The sequence below is a fragment of the Odocoileus virginianus genome, chromosome 6, assembly GCF_023699985.2.
Source record: "Odocoileus virginianus isolate 20LAN1187 ecotype Illinois chromosome 6, Ovbor_1.2, whole genome shotgun sequence".
In the NCBI taxonomy this organism is placed as follows: domain Eukaryota; kingdom Metazoa; phylum Chordata; class Mammalia; order Artiodactyla; family Cervidae; genus Odocoileus; species Odocoileus virginianus.
Window position 1 is genome coordinate 12,494,581 of NC_069679.1, and position 20,988 is coordinate 12,515,568.

At 37.9% G+C, this 20,988-nt stretch overlaps 1 protein-coding gene across 2 annotated transcripts in view; it reads left to right on the top strand.

Annotated features, from left to right (window-relative positions):
* The window catches only part of ARIH1 (ariadne RBR E3 ubiquitin protein ligase 1), a 105,954-nt gene that overhangs the window by 32,803 nt on the left and 52,163 nt on the right, over positions 1-20,988 (top strand). For both annotated transcript variants that reach the window (XM_070468785.1, XM_070468786.1), the window contains one exon: positions 14,700-14,767. In XM_070468785.1, the coding sequence (XP_070324886.1) occupies positions 14,700-14,767 (68 nt within the window). The remainder of the gene's footprint in view (positions 1-14,699; positions 14,768-20,988) is intronic.

Genomic DNA, 20,988 nt, shown 5'->3' on the forward strand with positions numbered 1-20,988 from the left:
ACTAAGCCACTGTGTTCATATGGGAGTTCTACACATACACTTTTTCAGAGCCCTCATAGTGGGAAACTGTTTAGGGCATTGGTTCCTAATTCTGGCTACATATTACTATTGTCTAGGGGAACTGTAAGTTATAGTTGGATGAAAAGTACACGTATCCATGTCCCATTCCAGACAGTTGAAACCACATTGCTGGTGCTGAAGTCATGTATTGATACTTTCACATTTCCAGAGGAGATCCTAATATGTAGCCAGAATGCGAAAACCATTGTTTTAGAGCTTATAACTAGAGATCATGTGAAATTTTAGATTGCCTTATTGTCCTAAAGGTTAAGTGTATTGCTGTAAGTATTAATTTTCTAATTATGGTGATTTTGCTCATTAACTGATTTTGTTTGGCTTGTTTGTATCTTTTTTTTTTTTTTTAAGAAGCACCAATAAGAACAGGATGAAGATCTCTTTATGTTATCCAAGAGCTTGAATTGATTAAAATAATGGTTTTTTGAATTTTGGCGGTGGTAGCCCCCATACATAGGTGGGTTTCTTTGACCAGGCCCCAGCCTAAAGCAATTAAATCAGAATCTTTGAGGGTGGTGCTATAAGCATAAATTTCTATAAACTTCTCCTAATATTCAGGTCCTATTAACTTACTTCATCTTGGGTCAGTTTTATCTCTCTCTGCCCTCATCTGTAAAATGTAAATAATGCTTGCCTTGCACAAAATATTAATGTTAGGATTAAATGAAATAATTATTTAATGTATAATTATATAATAATAATAAAATTAAGGTGCCTGGCACTAAGTAATTTCACATCTGTGTTCTTCTGTTTAAGATTGCCCTTTTGATGCTCACTGTACTTTTTTATAAAGCACCTTATCCTTTTATTTTTGGCTCTGTGTGCTGTAGCATGTGGGATCTTAGTTCCCCAACTAGGGATTGAACGCATGCCCCCTGCAGTTGAAGTGAGGGATTTTAACAACTGGACCCTCAAAGAAGTCCCATTCATCGTAAATGCAATTTTTTAAAGTCCCACTTTTTAAAAATACGGTTATTTTGAAAAAATTTTTTGTAAAGGTTACACTCCATTTACTGTTACTACAAAATACTGGCTATAGTCCCTGTGTTGTACAGTACATCCTTGCAGCCTGTCTTAGACCCAGTAGTTTGTACCTCCCACTGTCTCACCCCTATGTTGTCCCCCCACCCCCACCCAGCCACTAGTTTGTTCTCTGTGTCTGTGAGTCTGCTGCTTTTCTGTTCTGTTCACTCGATTGTTGTATATTTTAGATTCCACATACAAGTGAAATCACACAGTATTTGTCTTTGACTTACTTCTCTTAGGGGTAGTGACCTCCATTGAGTTAGACAAGGCTGTGGTCCATGTGATTAGATTGGTTAGTTTTCTGTGATTGTGGTTTCAGTCTGTTTGCCCCCTGATGCCCTCTCTCAGCACCTATAGTCTTACTGGCGTTTCTCTTACCTTAGATGTGGGGTATCTCTTCACGGCTGCTCCGGCAAAGTGCAACCATTGCTCCTTACCTTGGACATGGGGTATTTCCTCTCTGCTGCCACTCCTGACATTGGACGTATAGGGCAACCCAAGATGGACGGGTCATGGTGGAGAGTTCTGACAAAATGTGGTCCACTGGAGAAGGAAATGGCAAACCACTTTAGTATTCTTGCCTTGAGAACCCCATGAACCCTATGAAAAGGCAAAAAGATAGGACACTGAAAGATGAACTCCTCAGGTCAGTAGGCGCCCAATATGCTACTGGAGATCAGTGGAGAAATAACTCCAGAAAAAATGAAGAGATAGAGCCAAAGCAAAAATAACACCCAGTTGTGGGTGTGACTGGTGATAGAAGCAAGATCTGATGCTGTAAAGAGCAATATTGCATAGGAACCTGGAATGTTAGGTTCATGAATCAAGGCAAACTGGAAGTGGTCAAACAGGAGATGACAAGAGTGAACGTCGACATTCTAGGAATCACCAAGCTAAAATGGACTGGAATGGGTGAGTTTAACTTAAATGACCATTGTGTCTACTACTATGGGTAAGAATCCCTTAGAAGAAATGGAGTAGCCATCATGGTCAACAAGAGTCTGAAATGCAGTACTTGGATGCAATCTCAAAAATGACAGAATGATCTCTGCTTGTTTCCAAGGCAAACCATTCAGTATCATGGTAATCCAAGGCTATGCCCCAACCAGTAACGCTGAAGAAGCTGAAGTTGATCGGCACTATGAAAACTTATAAGACCTTTTAGAACTACCACCCAGAGATGTCCTTTTCATTATGGGGGCCTGGAATGCAAAAGTAGGAAGTCAAGAAACACCTGGAGTAACAGGCAGATTTGGCCTTGGAGTACAGAATGAAGCAAGGCAAAGGTTAATAGAGGTTTGCCAAGAGAATGCACTGGTCGTAGCAAATGCTCTCTTCCAGCAACATAAGAGAAGACTCTATACATGGACATCACCAGATGGCCAACACTGAAATCAGATTGATTATATCCTTTGCAGCCAAAGATGGAGAAGCTCTATACAAACAAAAACAAGACTGGGAGCTGACTGTGGCTCAGATCATGAACTCCTTATTGCCAAATTCAGACTTAAGTTGAAGAAAGTAGGGAAAACCACTAGACCATTCAGGTATGACCTAAGTCAAATCCCTTGATTATACAGTGGAAGTGAGAAATAGAATTAAGGGACTAGATTTGACAGACAGAGTGCCTGATAAACTATGGACGGAGGTTCATGACATTGTATAGGAGACAGGGATCAAGACCATCCCCAAGAAAAAGAAATGCAAAAGAGCAAAATTGTCTGAGGAGGCCTTACAAATAGCTGTGAAAACAAGAGAAGTGAAAAGGAAAGATATACCCATTTGAATGCAGAGTTCCAAAGAATAGCCAGGAGAGGTAAGAAAGCCTTCCTCAGCGATCAATGCAAAGAAATAGAGGAAAACAATAGAATGGGAAAGACTTAAGATCTCTTCAAGAAAATTAGAGATACCAAGAGAACATTTCATGCAAAGATGGGCTCAATAAAGGACAGAAATGGTATGGACCTAACAGAAGCAGAAGATATTAAGAAGAGGTGGCAAGAATACACAGAAGAACTGTACAAAAAAGATCTTCATGACCCAGATAATCACAATGGTGTGATCACTCACCTAGAGCCAGACATCCTGGAATGTGTAGTCAAGTGGACCTTAGGAAGCATCACTACAAACAAAGCTAGTAGAAGTGATGGAATTCCAGTTGAACTATTTCAAATCCTAAAAGATAATGCTGTGAAAGTGCTACACTCAATATGCCAGCAAATCTCGAAAACTCAGCAGTGGCCACAGGACTGCAAAAGGTCAGCTTTCATTCCAATCCCAAAGAAAGGCAGTGCCAAAGAATGCTCAAACTATCGTACAGTTGCATTCATCTCACACGGCTAGTAAAGTAATGCTGAAAGTTCTCCAAGCCAGGCTTCAACAATATGTGAACCGAGAACTTCCAGATGTTCAAGCTGGTTTTAGAAAAGGCAGAGGAACCAAAGATCAAATTGGCAACATCTGCTGGATCATTGAAAAAGCAAGAGAGTTCCAGAAAAACGTCTATTTCTGCTTTATTGACTATGCCAAAGCTTTTGACAGTGTGGATCACAATAAATTGTGGAAAATTCTGAAAGAGATGGGAATACCAGACCACCTGACCTGCCTCTTGAGAAATCTGTATGCAGGTCAGGAAGCAACAGTTAGAACTGGACATGAAACAATAGACTGGTTCCAAATAAGAAAGGAGTACGTCAAGGCTGTATATGGTCACCCTGCTTATTTAACTTATATGCAGAGTACATCATGAGAAACGCTGGCCTGGAGGAAGCACAAGCTGGAATCAAGATTGCTGGGGAAATATCAATAGACCCATGCAGATGACACCACCCTTATGGCAGAAAGCAAAGAAGAACTAAAGAGCCTCTTGATGAGTGTGAAAGAAGAGAGTGAAAAAGTTGGCTTAAAGCTTAACATTCAGAAAACTAAGATCATGGCATCTGGTCCCATCACTTCATGGCAAATTGATGGGGAAACAGTGGCTGACTTCATTTTTTTGGGCTCCAAAATCACTGTAGATGGTGATTGCAGCCATGAAATTAAAAGATGCTTAATCCTTGGAAGGAAAGTTATGACCAACCCAGACAGCATATTAAAAAGCAGACACATTACTTTGCCAACAAAGGTTTGTCTCGTCAAGGCTATGCGTTTTCCAGTAGTCACGTATGAATGTGAGAGTTGGACTATAAAGAAAGATGAGGGCTGAGGAATTGGTGCTTTTGAACTGTGGTGTTGGAGGAGACTCTTGAGAGTCCCTTGGACTGCAAGGAGATCCAACCAGTCCATTCTAAAGGAAATCAGTCCTGAGTGTTCATTGGAAGGACTGATGCTGAAGCTGAAACTCCAATACTTTGGCCACCTGATGGAAAGAGCTGTCTCATTTGAAAAGACCTTGATGCTGGGAAAAATTGAAGGCAGGAGGAGAAGGGGATGACAGAGGATGAGATGGTTGGATGTCATCCCTGACTCAATGGGCATGACCTTGGGTAAACTCCGGGAGTTTGTGGTGGACGGAGAAACCTGGCGTGCTGTAGTCCGTGGGGTCGCAAAGAGGTGGACACAACTGAGTGAGTGAACTGAACTGAGTGACCTCCCAGTCTATCCATGTTGCTGCAAATGTCAAAAATTCATTCCTTTTGTGCCTGAGTAGTATTCCATTGCACATATATACACCACATCTTCATCCATTCTTCTGATGACGGATGTTTAGTTTGCTTCCATATCTTGCCAATTTCACATACGGCTACTGTGAACATTGCAGTGCATGTATGTTTTTGAATTAGTGGGTATAAAATTACCCAGGATTGTGATTGCAGGGTTGTAAGGTATCATTGTACTTTTAACAGTCAGAATTCCATTATGGGTGCTCTAGTGCAAGTTAATTACTTTTATAATTTATATTTCAATTTGCATACACTAAATTTATACTTTTCAGTTCAGTCTCTCAGTCCTGTCCAACTCTTTGGGATCCCATGGATTGTAGTAGTCCCAGCTTCCTTGTCCATCAGTTTGCTTAAACTCATGTCCATCGAGTCGGTGATGCCATCCAACCATCTCATTCTCTGTCGTCTCTCCTCCTGCCTTCAGTCTTTCCCAGTCTCAGGGTCTTTTCCAATGAATGAGTCAGTTCTTCGCATCAGGTGGCCAAAGTATTGGAGCTTCAGCTTTAGTCCTTCCAGTGAATAGTCAGGACTGATTTCCTTTAGGATTGACTGGTTTGATCTTGCTCTCCAATGTACTCTCAAGAGTCTTCTCTAACACCATAGTTCAAAAGCATCAATTCTTAGGCACTCAGCTTTCTTTATGGTCCAATTCTCACATCTGTACATGACTACCAGAAAAACCATAGCTTTGACTAGAGGGGCATTTGTTGGTAAAGTAATGTCTCTGCTTTTTAATATGCTGTCCAGGTTGGTCATAGTTTTTCTTCCAAGGAGCAAGCATCTTTTAATTTCATGGCTGCAGTCACCATCTGCAGTGATTTTGGAGCCCAAGAAAATAAAGTTTGTCACTGTTTCCATTGTTTCCCCATCTATTTGCCAGAAAGTGATGTGACCAGATGCCATGGTCTTAGTTTTTTTGAATGTTGAGTTTTAAGCCAGCTTTTTCACTCTCATCTTTCACTTTCGGCAAGAGGCTCTTCAGTTTCTCTTAGCTTTCTGCCATGAGGGTGGTGTCATCTGGATATCTGAGGTTATTGCTCTTTGACAATATACATCCTTGACGTACTCCTTTCTCAGTTTGGAACCAGTGCGTTGTGTCATGACGGTTCTAATTTGCTTCTTGAGCTGCATACAGATTTCTCAGGAGGCTGGTAGCGTGGTCTGGTATTCCCATCTCTTGAAGAAATTTCCATAGTTTGTTGTGATCCACACAGTCAAAGGCTTTAGCGTAGTCACTTTTAGGTATGTAATTCCATGAGTTTTGACAAATGCCTGGAGAATATAAATTCCATCTCAGCCGGCTTACAGAACAGTTCCATCATCACCCTCTGAAAGGGTCCGTTCTTATACCCTGTTTGTCCAAATCGTACCACCCCCCAACCCCTGGCAACTAGAAGATTTGTATACCATTCCTGTATTTTGCCTTTTCTACCTTGTCATAAAAACAGACTCTTGGCAATAACGTGTAGCCATTTGAGTGTAGCATCTTTCACTTAGAATTTGCATTTGAGATTCATATGTACTGTTGTAACAATAGTTCTTTGTTGGTGAGTAGTTTCCTGTGTGTGTGTGTGTGTGTGTGTGTGTGTGTGTGTGTGTGTGTAGAGGAAATGGCAACCCACTCCAATACTTGCCTGGAAAAGCCCATGGACAGAGGGGCCTTGCAGGCTATAGTCTGTGGGTCGCATAGGCTTGGACACGACTCATGGACTGACACACACACACAGTGATCTTCATACAGGTTTTTGGGTGATCATAACAACATGAGTTTTCGTTTCACTTGGGTAAATTCCTAGTAGTGAGATTTTGGGGTTAAATATGTTTAGCTTTATGAGAAACTTTGAAACTTTTTCTGGTTGGCTGTATTTTTGGCTGTGCTGGGTTTTAGTTGCGGCATGTGAATGAACCCTTAGTTGTTGCATGTGGGATCTAGTTCCCTCATCAGGGATTGGACCTGGGTCCCCTGCATTAGGAGTGCAGAGTCTTAGCCCCTGGACCAGCAGAGAAGTCCCGTGTTTAGTCCTTGCTTGCATTCTCTTCATGTTTAGGACAGCTTTTGGTTTCATTTATTTTCTCTTGTTTTTCTGTCTTCACTTTTATTGACTTCTTTTTATTAATTCTTCTGCTTGTGTTAGGTGTAGTTTGTGCTTTAAAAAAAATTTATCTTTCTTCATTTCTTATGTAAGCGTTTAACACCGTGAATTTCCTCCTCAACAGCATTAGCTACATTTCACAAAGTTTGATGTTTTGTATTTTCGTATTCCTCAGTTCATGATGTTTTCTAATTTTCTTGAAGACTTCCTCGTTGACCCTTGGATTACTTAATAGAAGATGGTTTATTTTCTGAATCGTCTGTTCATTGGATTACTGAGAGAGGAGTTTTGAAATCTCTAAGTGTAATTGTGGATTTTTCTGTTTTTCTTTAATTTCTGTCAGTTTTTGCTTCATTTATTATGGGACTTTATTGCTGGTGCATGTTTTCTTGGTAACTTGACCTCTCCACTGAGATTTCTCTTTATCACTGGCAAATTTTTTTTTTTCCTGAATTTTTTTTTTCCATTTATTTTTATTAGTTGGAGGCTAATTACTTTACATCATTACAGTAGTTTTTGTCATACATTGAAATGAATTAGCCATGGATTTACATGTATTCCCCATCCCGGTCCCCCCTCCCACCTCTCTCTCCACCCGATCCCTCTGGGTCTCCCCAGTGCACCAGGCCCGAGCACTTGTCTCATGCACCCAACCTGGGCTGGTGATCTGTTTCATCCTAGATAATATACATGTTTCAATGGTGTTCTCTTGAAACATCCCACCCTCGCCTTCTCCCAGAGTCCACAAGTCTGTTCTATACATCTGAGTCTCTTTTTCTGTTTTGCATATAGGGTTATCGTTACCATCTTTCTAAATTCTATATATATGTGTTAGTATACTGTAATGGTCTTTATCTTTCTGGCTTACTTCGCTCTGTATAATGGGCTCCAGTTTCATCCATCTCATTAGAACTGATTCAAATGAATTCTTTTTAATGGCTGAGTAATATTCCATGGTGTATATGTACCACAGCTTCCTCATCCATTCGTCTGCTGATGGGCATCTGGGTTGCTTCCATGACCTGGCTATTATAAACAGTGCTGCGATGAACATTGGGGTGCACGTGTCTCTTTCAGATCTGGTTTCCTTAGTGTGTATGCCCAGAAGTGGGATTGCTGGGTCATATGGCAGTTCTATTTCCAGCTTTTTAAGAAATCTCCACACTGTTTTCCATAGTGGCTGTACTAATTTGCATTCCCACCAACAGTGTAAGAGGGTTCCCTTTTCTCCACACCCTCTCCAGCATTTATTGCTTGTAGACTTTTGGATAGCAGCCATCCTGATTGGCGTATAATGGTACCTCATTGTGGTTTTGATTTGCATTTCTCTGATAATGAGTGATGTTGAGCATCTTTTCATGTGTTTGTTAGCCATCTGTATGTCTTCCTTGGAGAAATGTCTGTTGAGTTCTTTGGCCCATTTTTTGATTGGGTCATTTATTTTTCTGGAGTTGAGCTGGAGGAGTTGCTTGTATATTTTTGAGATTAATCCTTTGTCTGTTCCTTCGTTTGCTATTATTTTCTCCCAATCTGAGGGCTGTCTTTTCACCTTGCTTATAGTTTCCTTTGTTGTGCAAAAGCTTTTAAGTTTCATTAGGTCCCATTTGTTTATTTTTGCTTTTATTTCTAAAATTCTGGGATGTGGGTCATAGAGGATCCTGCTGTGATTTATGTCAGAGAGTGTTTTGCCTATGTTCTCCTCTAGGAGTTTGATAGTTTCTGGTCTTACGTTTAGATCTTTAATCCATTTTGAGTTTATTTTTGTGTATGGTGTTAGAAAGTGTTCTAGTTTCATTCTTTTACAGGTGGTTGACCAGTTTTCCCAGCACCACTTGTTAAAGAGGTTGTCTTTTTTCCGTTGTATATCCTTGCCTCCTTTGTCGAAGATAAGGTGACCATAGGTTCGTGGATTTATCTCTGGGCTTTCTATTCTGTTCCATTGATCTATATTTCTGTCTTTGTGCCAGTACCATACTGTCTTGATGACTGTGACTTTGTAGTAGAGTCTGAAGTCAGGCAGATTGATTCCTCCAGTTCCATTCTTCTTTCTCAGGATTACTTTGGCTATTCGAGGTGTTTTGTATTTCCATACAAATTGTGAAATTATTTGTTCTAGTTCTGTATCACTGGCAAATTTTCTTGTTTTGAAGTTTACTTTGTCTGAGAAAAACAGCTGCTGCAACTTCTGCTTGATTCGTGTTTTGCATAATACATCTTTTTAAATAATTTTTACTTTAGTCTCTGTATATCATTATATTTGGAAAATGGGTTGTTATATAAACAATATGTAGTTTTGCCTTAAAAAAAACTAAGCTCTCTGTCTCTCGTCTTTTATTTTCATTTAGCAACACAAAAATTTCTTTTTTTAATTAAAGCATAATTGACATATGACATCAGTTTCAGGTATATAACATAATTTGGTATTTGTATCGTTACCTTTGTCTTTTAAGTGTTTTTTTTTTTTGTTTGCCTGTTTTTTCCCCACTTGTAACATTTAATGCAATCATTGATGTGGTTGAATTTTGATGTTTTAATTGATTTTTGTCTTTGGTCTTCCTTTTCTGCTTTCTTTTGGATTGAAATTCTAAAAATATTCGACTTTATATATGTATTGGTGCTTTTATCTCTCTCTTTTTAAGTGGTTGCTCTAAGCCTTATATACAAATATTTCACTTCACAGTCTACTTAGAGTTAATGTTTTCCCACTCCAAGGGAAACATAGAAACCTTATAGCTATATAGATAACGTTTATATCTGTCCCTTTGTACTGTAGTTGTCGTATGTGCTACATTGGTATAACCTTTCCCCTCACCATAACCTGTTATAATTTTAGGTTTCAGCAGTTCTGTATATTTTCCGAAATATAAGAGGAGAAAAATAGACTATGATATTTACTCATTTACTCTTCCTTCTTTCCTGAAATTCTGGGTTACTCTCTGCTGCCATTCCCTTTCTATTTGGAGAACTTCTTTAGCAGTTCCTTTAGAGCAGGTCTGTTGGCAATGAGTTCTCTTGGTTTTCTCCATCTGAGAATATCCTTTGCTTCAGTCCTGAACAATACTTTCATTGAATATAGAATTTTAGGCTGGTAGCTTTTGATATTATCCCACAGGGCCCCAAGAGTTCATACACACCCACACACTCACTCACTCATTCATTCTTGCTATTGACATATCTTTGAGTTCACTGACTGCTTTGTCATCTCCTCTCTGCTCTTGAGCCCATCCAGTGGTCTTAGAGCTTTTTAGTCCTAAAATTTTCCATTTAGTCCTTCTACGTTTTTTTTTTTTTTTTTTTAAATAATTTGAGCTTCTGTCCTAAGAATTTCTTTCTTTCATTTTAAGGTTCACCCTTACCTAATGTTCATGTTTTTAACAGCTGTTCCAAAAGTCTTTGATAATTCTAATGTCTGGGTCGTCTTGGGGTCAGACTCAGGTAACTGTCTTCTCCCTCGATAGTTGATCATATTTGTATTATCGTTCTTACTTTGTTTCTGGTAGTTCCGTGTTCTCTCTTGAGTGTATAGTATGTTGTGTGAGATTCTGTGTCTTCTTAAAATCCTTTCGAAAATGGTAAGGATCTTTTATTTGTTTCAGTAAACAAGTCAATCCAGTTAGGTTCTACCTGGAGTTCTTTCTCACCTTATGTACAGGTTGATTCCATTATCTGTTCAGTTTTCTAAATCTTTGCTGTGTTCACTTTGCCCCTCCCATTCCCACTAGGTTGATCTAGGATTTGGGCAACTATTTATTCATAGTTCTGTTCTGGAAGCTTCTCCTGTTCTTCTTTGGCTGTTCCACACATGGATTGCTTGCATGTGAGCCCAGGACTTGGTTCATCATAGAACTAGGAATCTGCTTCTGCATCTCTCTCCTTACAGTGATTTCCTCTGTCTCCCAGGGGCCCTTTTCTTTATTCCTCTATCTGAATGTATGGAGTTCTCTCAGTTTTAGTTTTCTGCCCGTCATGCCTTGAGGTAAAGTGGCAAGAGAAAGAAAGAAAATAATAGGGGTTCTCTCACACTTTTCACCGCAGAGTTCTTCCTTGTTCCTCTGTTCAGAGCAGTGGGTTTTCCCTGGTAGTTTTCTGCGCTCTGCAGTAGTGTAGTTCCACGGCTGGGACTGGTCTCAGGCCGAGGCTGGGAGAAATACGTAAAGGAAGATGAAGAGTATTCTCCCCGACTTTTCCAGGCGCATTTGCCCTAGTCCTCTGACCGAGAAGGTGCCCTTGTCTCAGTTTTTGCCGATCATGCCTGTTACACAGTTATGCTTATTTGGCCCACACTTGTGTCCAAGCCAGGAAATAAAGGTGATAAAACAAACAGGATGGGCATTACCATCTGTTTGTTGTTCTTCCCTGTTCTCCCCAATCTCCCTGCTGTTATTTAATTGTTAGAGGACTCTTGTTAGTTGTATTTTGTGCAGTTTTTAGTTGTAATTGGTGGGAAGGAGATGCCAGGACCAAAAGTCAGATTGCTCCATTTTTAAATAAAAATAAACATGATATGTAACTTTTATTTGACTAAAAGTACCCATTTTTAAGTGTATAGTTTGAGTTTTGATAAAAATTTTCCCTCATGTAACCAACCATCACATTTTTCAGTCCCTCAAATGCCCTTGTGCCTTTTAGCTTTCTGTCATCCCCTCCTCATCCTGCCTTGAATTACCCTATTGTGGAGGATATAAAAGATATTTAAACCTATGTAAGAAAGATCTTTAATATTCCTTTGGATTCACCTACGTGGAATAAATGCAGGAATATTAGATCCAGATTGTCCTGGGCTAGAATTTCCAACTATTGCACTTAATTAGAGGTATGATATTGAGTAGTTTTTGTATACTACTGAGCCTAGTCATAGTTCTCTCATATTTAAAATAGGAAGTAAGAATGTTTACCTTACAGAGTGTTTTGAGAATTACATGAGGTATGTAAAATACTTTGCTGTGCATGTGTGCTCAGTCTCTTAAGTCATGTCCGACTGTTTTCGACCCTGTGGACTGTAGCCTGCCAGGCTTCTTTGTCCATGGGATTTTCTAGGCAAGAATACTGGAATGGGTTACCATTTCCTCTCCAGGGGTGTTCTTCCCTACCCAGGGATTGAACCCACATCTCTTATGTCTCCTGCATTGGCAGACAGATTCTTTACCACTAGCACCAACTGGGAAGTTCTTAAACAGGGTCCGAAATACAGTAGATGTATAATGAACATTATTTTTCCATCACCTTTCCTTTTATTCAGTGCACATAAATGACTTGATCCAGCTGCACTGAGATAGTGATGCAAATATATTTATCTAGTATTCTCTGCCCCGAAGTATAGCTCACTGGCAGAATATAGCTATTGTGGCATTATGATGTGGTTTATCCAAATTTTCCAGTAGTATTCTTCTGGGAAAAATTTTCTGGCATGTACCTCCAATAAAGTATGTACGTTATTATTTTTTTAAGTCTTTATTGAATTTGTTACAGTATTGCTTCTGTTTTATGCTTTGGTTTTTTGGCCAAGAGGCATGTGGAATCTTAGCTCCCTGACCAGGGATTGAACCTGCATCCACTGCATTGGAAAGTGAAGTCTTAACCACTGTACAGCCAGGGAATTCCCTGTATTTTGGTTTTTTGGCCCTGAGGCCTGTGGTATCTTCGCTCCCCAACCAGGAATTGAATTTGCGGCCCCAGCATTGGAAGGTGAAGTCTTAACCACTGGACTGCCAGGGAGGTCCCTCTGTACATTACTAAACAAACACGTTACACCTACACAGAAATTTTTGAACAGCCCAAACCAGAAAGATTGTCATGTTTTCTTCATCCTGGGGGACCACTGGTCTAATGTTCTGAATCCCTTTGGCAACAAGCACATTTGGGGGTGGAACCTAGGAATCAGTTTTTTAACAGAACATTCCGTAGTTATTTTTGAAGAATCAATAAAACAGGTTTGGAATCTCTAGACGAGACCAGTTTTTGATGTGGGATCTCAAACACAGAAAAGGCACTTAGCAGCATTAGGTCAAAGAGGGCATTTCCCCACCTCTCCCATTTTTCTGTTTGCAAGTTGAGACTTAACAATTCCTGAAAAATTTTCCCCAGTGGCAGAGAATGTATAGTGTGTTGGATGTCCCAAAGTTATAGTTGCAAAATCCCAATGAGTACTACGAAATTTCCCCAATTGATGGGATTATTGCCCTTATTTTAAATGTGACTGAATAACTATTTCAGTTATAGGCAAGTGGAACTTGCTCAGTCCTGTCCGATTCTTTGTGACACCATGGACTATACAGTCATGGAATTCTCCAGGCCAGAATACTGGAGTGGGTAGCCGTTCCCTTCTCCAGGGGATCTTCCCAACCCAGGGATTGAACCCAGGTCTCCCGCACTGCAGGTGGATTCTTTACCAGCCGAGTCACAAGGGAAGCCCACAATCCTACTGTAAAAGAGCTGGATATATGATACTATCTGTATTCTGTACAAATATTATAATTTAGGGTGAGCTAATAGGTTTCTTTTCACTTATTCTTATAGATTGACAGTGTTTTTCTCAAATGGTGTGTTGAAGGAAGATTATTAAGAAAGTCTGGGTCTAAGAAGTAAGGAAAAGCTAGATGGATTAGCAAAATGTGCCTGGAGCAGAGGGTTGGGACTTAACCATATCTGCATCTTTGGCTTTTTTGCCAAAGGTGAGTCGGACACAAATTAGCAACTAAACAGCAGCAGCAATGTGGATGTCTGTGAATTTTTGTGACAAATGGTATTACTAAGAATAATTGATAGGGATTTCTTTCATGACATTTTTATACAGGATTGCTTTTAAACTAAATCAGTAGATGTGTGTTATTAGTTCAGCCGTGTCTGACTCTCTGCGACCCCGTGGACTGCAGCTTGCCATGCTTCTCTGTTCATGGAATTCTCCAGGCAAGAATACTGAAGTGGGTTGCCATTCCCTTCTCCAGGGCGTCTGCCAGACTCGGGGATCAAACCCAGGTCTCCTGCACTGCAGGCGGATTCTCTGCTGTCTGAGCTGCCAGGGAAGCCCAAACACTTACTGTGCGGGAACATTCCGAAACATTGCGGTCTTAACTCTGGTGACATAAAAGTGGTTTATGTGCAGAGACCATTTTTGAAATGTTACTTGATATAATAAAATCATGCATAAAGTACAGATAAGCAGACTCAGGTTTGAATTTCACTTCTGACATTGTAACTAGCTCTAGTGTCTTTGAATAAGTTGGATTTCCTTCATCTCCTAGGCCCCATCATCTTACTGAGATAATACTGTTCACTAGTTTCATGAGAAACGGGAGGGTCTGTGACATCACTGGATGATGATGGAGCAGTAAACTTTGGACTCTGGTTTCCTTTGAGGAATGAAATAGTGGTTACAGATGATACTCTGTAGATTATTTCACAGTGCAGGTATTTTGTCTTTTTCATTAAGTATGGGCCTTTTGAATTAAAAATGGTTTGGACTGATTAGAACATATTCAGTACATGAAATATTAGAAATTTTATTGATTTACAATGTGTTGATGTGGCAGTCTGTTAAATCTAAGTGCAAAAAAGTTCACTTTATTAGTGCTTGATTTAATACAGTAGTTTTTAATTTAATTTCTTCGTGGCTTATTGTGAATTCTGCTTTAGAATCTCATAGAAACATGACATTAGTGTGACAAACTATTTGTAAATAGTCTTGATCTTAAAATTTTGTATTTTCTTAGGGGAATAAAAAAATACCTTAGGAAAGGTAATTTGGGTGGGGTGTTATAGAAGAGTAAGTTCAACCTAAAAAAACCTCACTAAATGTCAATAAGTGCTATTACCTTAAAATGACTTTTTTCCCCCCCTTCTTTAGAATCCAGCAACTATCACAAGAATACTCCTTAGCCACTTCAATTGGGATAAAGAGAAGCTAATGGAAAGGTAAGGAACTATATTGTGAGTTTTATACTTAGAAGTAATTATGGAAAGCCTGTTGCACTGAGTTTATGAGACACAGTAAGGGATTGACTTATATACTTAGTGAACAAACCCGTGTGTGAGTAGTGTTTGCTTTGATATGTTCCCCATCTGTAAGTTTTGCAGTAAACCTAGTGTTAAGGGAACTCAGGCTTGTTGCTTCTTTTACTTTGGAGGTGAGGTGTGGGGACTCTACTTCAGTATCTTCTATAATACATCCTCTTGAGTACTGAGAACTAAAAGGAGGTGTTTTTTTCTTTGTTTTTTAAGGACTTGATATAGTCTTAAAACACATGAATAAGATCATCCTTTAATTACTTAAAACTTGCTTGCCTGTAAACTTTTAAATCTACTGTAGGCATAATAATGACATTTCTTTAATAAATATAAAGAAGTTGCTCAGGGTATCCTTACCACTAAAACAGCTGTTAGGAGTGGTTCTCTGGTTTCAGAGCAGAACTAAATCCCATTGGGTATTTTCTCTCTGGAAATGTTTCTGGTTCTAAAGGCAAGAAATTACTAGGACTGGAGAATGACCGTAATAGTGCCGCCTTTATCTTTTTCTCTTTCTTAGATTGGAAATTTGGAGCACTTGGTAATAGGATGAGAGCAGTTATTTATTCTATCAGTCTAAAATTAGCAATTCTAATTTTAATTTTAAAATTACATACGGTTTTTGTTACAACCTGAGAATCCAGGTGTTATGAGAAATAAATGGAAAGTATTTCCCGTGTAACTTTAAAATCAAAAATGTTTTGCAAAACAGATGTTAATTAATACCAAGAATATTACGAAGTTTCTCACATCTTGCACTGCAATACAATATAACAGTAACAACAATAATTGTTAATTATTGAGCCCTCTGTGCCAGGCATTATTTCATTTTATCTTAGTGATAGCTTTATGGAGCTACAAATTATTATCCCCACTTAATAGTTTAGACCCTAAGACTTAGAGCTTGATATATTTGTATGAGTTTTGTAACACAAGGAGTTAGTACTTAACTCAGATTTGTTGGACTCCAAAGCTTATGTTCTTAGACACATACTGTAAAACTTTCCCAGCTGCTTGAAGAATAAAATGCTCTTTGACTAGTGTGGTGGTTTTTTGCATGGATCTGACCTTCTTTTTTGAAGAAAATCAGCGCTACTTTTAATTTTGGTCAAGTTTGTTTTCAAACTTACTTTATGACACCTCTGTTAGGAAAAAGGCAGCTTTGGTTGTTTACATCTGACACTCCTCTGCTGAACTGCGCTCACTTATACTTAGTTTCTTATCAGTGAGTCTCTCCAAAGACATTCTCAGGTTTGCTCTGCAGCATTGCTGAGGGGACGCTGTTGAAAGCGTTCTTCAGCTCAATACTATACTTAAGTGTGATGAGTATGATTTGAAATAGGTAACTTTTGGAAACTTCTAGTATGTGTGAACATTTCAGTTTCTCCTTGTAATTCCAGTTTTTGTTTTGTGTATTCTGAAGATACATTATTGAGTACTTGTAAATCTTTAGTGTTTTTAAATCAGTATGCAATACCTTTTTGCCTCATACAATGTTTCACATTATATACTATGTTGTCTGATAGTAGCACTGCTATACTTTATTTTGTAATTACTAAGAAGTTTAGGTTTAGTTATTGATTTCCTTGATTTGTGCTTTATATTTACTATGTTTTCTGTTGAGTTATTTGGCTTGATCAAGTTTCCTTTCCCTTTTTCCCCCCTAATAATTTCAGAGTTATATATTTTATTTCAGTTTTTTAAGTGATCACCCTTATAGTTTGTAAATGCATACTTAAGTTTATAACAGTATACTATTTATATTCATGTCCTACACAAGAAAAAAAACTATAGCATAATTTTCTTCTCTGTCCTCCCCCTTTCCTCTCTCAGTTGGATAAGTTGATATATTTGAAGTTTTAATTTAATGTTAAGTATTTTTACTCTCAGTATATTTAACCTCTTTTGTTTTTTGGCTAATTTTTTTTTTTTTTTTTTTGCATCCCACTGTTTTCTCGAGATTTACTTTTTTCCTCGCTCCAGAACAATACATTCTTTAGTGCTCTAAGAGAAATTCTTTTTTTTTTTTTAATTTTAATTGGAAGATAATTGCTTTACAATATGGTGATGGCCTCTGCCATACATCAACATGAATAGGACGTAGGCATACATGTGTCCCCTCCCTAAAGAGAAATTCTTAATAGTTTGAAATTGTGGAGTAAGTTTGGAAAATACAGCTAATTGGGCACTCTGAGGACTCATGTTTTTAGTTTGGGAAATTCTTAGCTATTATTTGTTTAATATTACCTTTTTTCCATTCTCTTGTTGCTTTCTAGAATTCCTGTTGGTTATATGTTGAAACTTCTGGATCTCTTTTCCACCTTTTTAAAAAAATGCTTCTTCTGTGCTTGTCTCTCTACTTAGGTCTGTGAAAGTTCTTCAGGTTTACCTTTAATTCACTAACTTGCTTTTCTTACTGCATCAGCTGTTTAGCCATCTTGAGTTGTTTAACAGTATACAACTTACTCATTTTAATAACTTTATTCTTGTTTTGTGGGTGCTGTCTCTCTAGGCTGGTGTCAATAAATAAACTTAAGAGTTTAAAATATGTATTGGTATTTTGTGTATCCTTCAGAGTATGTTATTTTCAAATTGGTCACATTCTGGGCTATAATACATTCCAAGAAAAATTGATACGTTGGTTCTATTTTCACACTTGCAAAAAACTCAGAATCCAAAATTGAAATTATTAAAATAGTTAGAACTAAATAATGGGAGGACAGATGTGGACTGTGACTGAAGAGGTACAGTGAAATTTATAGTCAGTATCTATAAGAAAAGATAAATAGGTAGAAAACAAACTGAACCTTTGAAACAGGAAGTTAGAAAAGTGTATAAAATAAACTCAGAGAGTAGAATAGTTATTAAAGATAAAAACAGCATTAGTGAACTAGGAAATAGAAGTAAACTGATCTTTGAAATGGATGAAGGGAAATAATCAAGAGACTGAGAAAACAAGACCTAGGGAGAAAATACTTGGCAACACCTGTTACCTGAAATACATAAAGAATTCTTGGAACTCAGTAGTAGGCTAAAGACCCAATTTTAAAGTGGGCAAAAATCTTAATACTCACCTTATCAGAGAAGATATACAGATGTCAAGTAAGCATATGAAGAGATATTTAACATCACATATCATCATTAGGGTACTGCTCATTAAAATGGGATTGTTGAAATTACCACTACACACCTTGGTTAGAGTGGCCGAAATCCAGAAAACACCACCAAGTACTGATGAGGATGTGGAGCAGCAGAAATTTTCATTCATTGCTGTTGGGAATGCAAAATGGTCCAGCTACTTTGCTTCCAATTTGGAAGTTTCTTACCGTATAATCCAGTCACGCATCTTAGTAGTTACCCAAATGAGTTGAAAACTTGTGACCACCAAAACCTGCACGTGGGTATTCATAGCATCTATATTCATAATTGCTAAAACTTGGAAGCAACCAAGATGTTCTGCAGTCGGTGAATGAATGAATGAACTGTGGCCCATCCAGACAATGGAATATATCATTGCTAAAATGAAGAGAGCTATCAAGCCATGAAAAGACATGAAGGAACCTTAAATGAGTATTGGTAAGTGGAAGAAACCAGTCTGAAAAAGTTGCATCCTGTTTGACCCCAAGTGTATGATATTCTAGAAAAGGCAAAATTATGTAAATAATGAAAAGATCAGTGGTTGCCAGAGGTTAGAGGGATCCAAAAGAGTCTTTTGGGCAGTGAAAGTGTTCTTTATGAAACTGTTAAGATATGTCAACTATACATTTACCTAAATGTATTTACCTAAATGCATTGAATGTACAACACCAGACCTCACACCTAATGTAAACTGTGAGTGACAGTGATGTGTCAGTGTAGGTTCATTGCATCAAATGTACCACTCTTATGTGAGATGTTGCTGAAGGGAGAGGTTGTGTGTGTGTATAGTGGCAGGGGCTATATAGGAAACCTCTGTACTTTCAACTTTGAGCTTAAAATTGCTCTTTTTTTTTTTTTTGGTGAGGGGGAATTGCTCTTTAAAAGGTAAAGTTTATTTTGAAAAAGAGGGAAATAAATCATTGGCAAATGTGATTGGGGTAAGAGGAAGAGGCACAAATAAACAACATTGGAAATAATGTATAATTATGGTTAGGAAAACATATTTCAAAAATTTTAATTAATATTGTGTATACCACCACAGGGCTTCCCTGGTCTCAGTTGGTAAAGAATCTGCTGCAACGTGGGAGACCCGTGTTCCATCCCTGGGTCGGGAAGATCCCCTGGAGAAGGGAATGGCAACCCACTCCAGTATTCTTACCTGGAGAATTCAATGGACTGAGGAGCCTGGTGTGTTACAGTCCATGTAGTCTCAAAGAGTCAGACACAACTGAGCAACTACACACTTACACCACTTGTACCATTACATTTGAAAGCTCAGAGAGGAAATTACCCATCTCCCAAAGAAAAAACTAGGAAGACAACTGTGGGAAAATGTAAATACACTAGAAGATCCCTCTCCTTTCCCAAAAAGCACCAGATGATTTTATGTTCAAGTTCTATCTTAATAAACCTTTAAGGAGCTACTAGTTCCTACTGAAAATTATTTTAGAATGTAAAAAAAGATAAGGCATCATTATTTCATGTTAGCCAAATCAGAATAAATCTAGTTATGATATTTGACAAAGACAGCATAAGAAAACTACCTTTGTTTTGAGCATAGCTTTTGATTTCATGAATAAAAAATAATTGAATTGAAATAATAATAATCTAGTAGGATTTCTCCCAAGAATGCAAGAATGGGTCACCTTTAGGAAAAACTTGTCTGTAGCATTTACTACTTTTAACAGGTTGATGAAGAGAAGCCAAAAGGTTATATAAGTGCCAGCAATGTATTGATAATATTGTGTATTTACCCCTGAGTCAGAAAAAAACAATTTTTTGGAAATTAAGAAGGTAATTTCTTAGATTAATGAAGGATATCAACTAATAACCTATAGCAAAACTATACTTAATTTTGAAATATTAGAAATGTGCCAGTTAAAATCAAACAAGGTTATTGGCAGTCACCACCATTTAAATGTATTGGGAATTCTAATACATAAAATAATACATGGAAAATTAAATAAGTGACATGAAGATTGTTTGGGGGATGGGAGGATTATGGATTCTTAAGAATTCTTTATGCTTTTTTGTATTCTGTGAATTTCCCTCAATAATTGCAGAAAAACTTTATAACAAAATAATTATTTAATTCAGAAAATAAACATTTATTAGTAATGGAAGCGCTTTTCTGTTTAAAAAAAAAAGAAAGACTTCTCTGGCGGTCCAGTGGTTGACTCTGCGCTTCCAGTGCTAGAGGCATGAGTTTGATCCCTGATTGAGGACCTAAGATCACGTGCGCTGTACAGCATGACCAAAAGAAAATAAAACATTAAAAATAATTCTTTTACTTAAAGAGAAATTCATATTAGAGAAATTCTGTGAAGACAATATAATCATTACCTAGGAGACTCAAGACAATCAATTGGTAAACTATTAAAATACATAGAAATTACCTAAGAATTTTTGTAAATGCCAATGCCCAGACCCTTTCCCATTCTTCCCTCTCCTCTCACCCCATTAATACCCTTGAAGAATGGAAAGAAACACAGAATTATAAGGAGACTTCAGTGACACTGTGCATCTCCCAGTTCTTAAGTATAAAAGTGAAAAAAGTTACTTGTATGGTAATCTTATAATATTTGGGATCCTAGGAATCACAAGCAAAGATAGATAATATGGCCAGTAAATTTTGTTACATAGCATTAAAAAAAATCTTGTTTTCCAGTTGGTGACACAAAATGAATTCAAGTATTATTTCGATTCATTTTGACATACTTAAAGATGATTCTTACCTTAGTAACAATTGTGAAGTTTTAAATTTCTTCCTCTTTCTTTTCCATATACTAAGCATATAAATATTTCTTGTGTTTATTAGTGAGCCATAGTCCCTGTCCTGGAGGAGGGAATTCCTAGTCCAGCAACAGCAATAAAGGTATAAATAGATTCTTAACAGCAATTCTTCTTACTTGCCTCCTGGACTTCTAGTCCACAGCTTAAGCAGATCTGTCCTGACCCTAAACATGAGTGACTTTTTCTTTTGAAAAATAAAT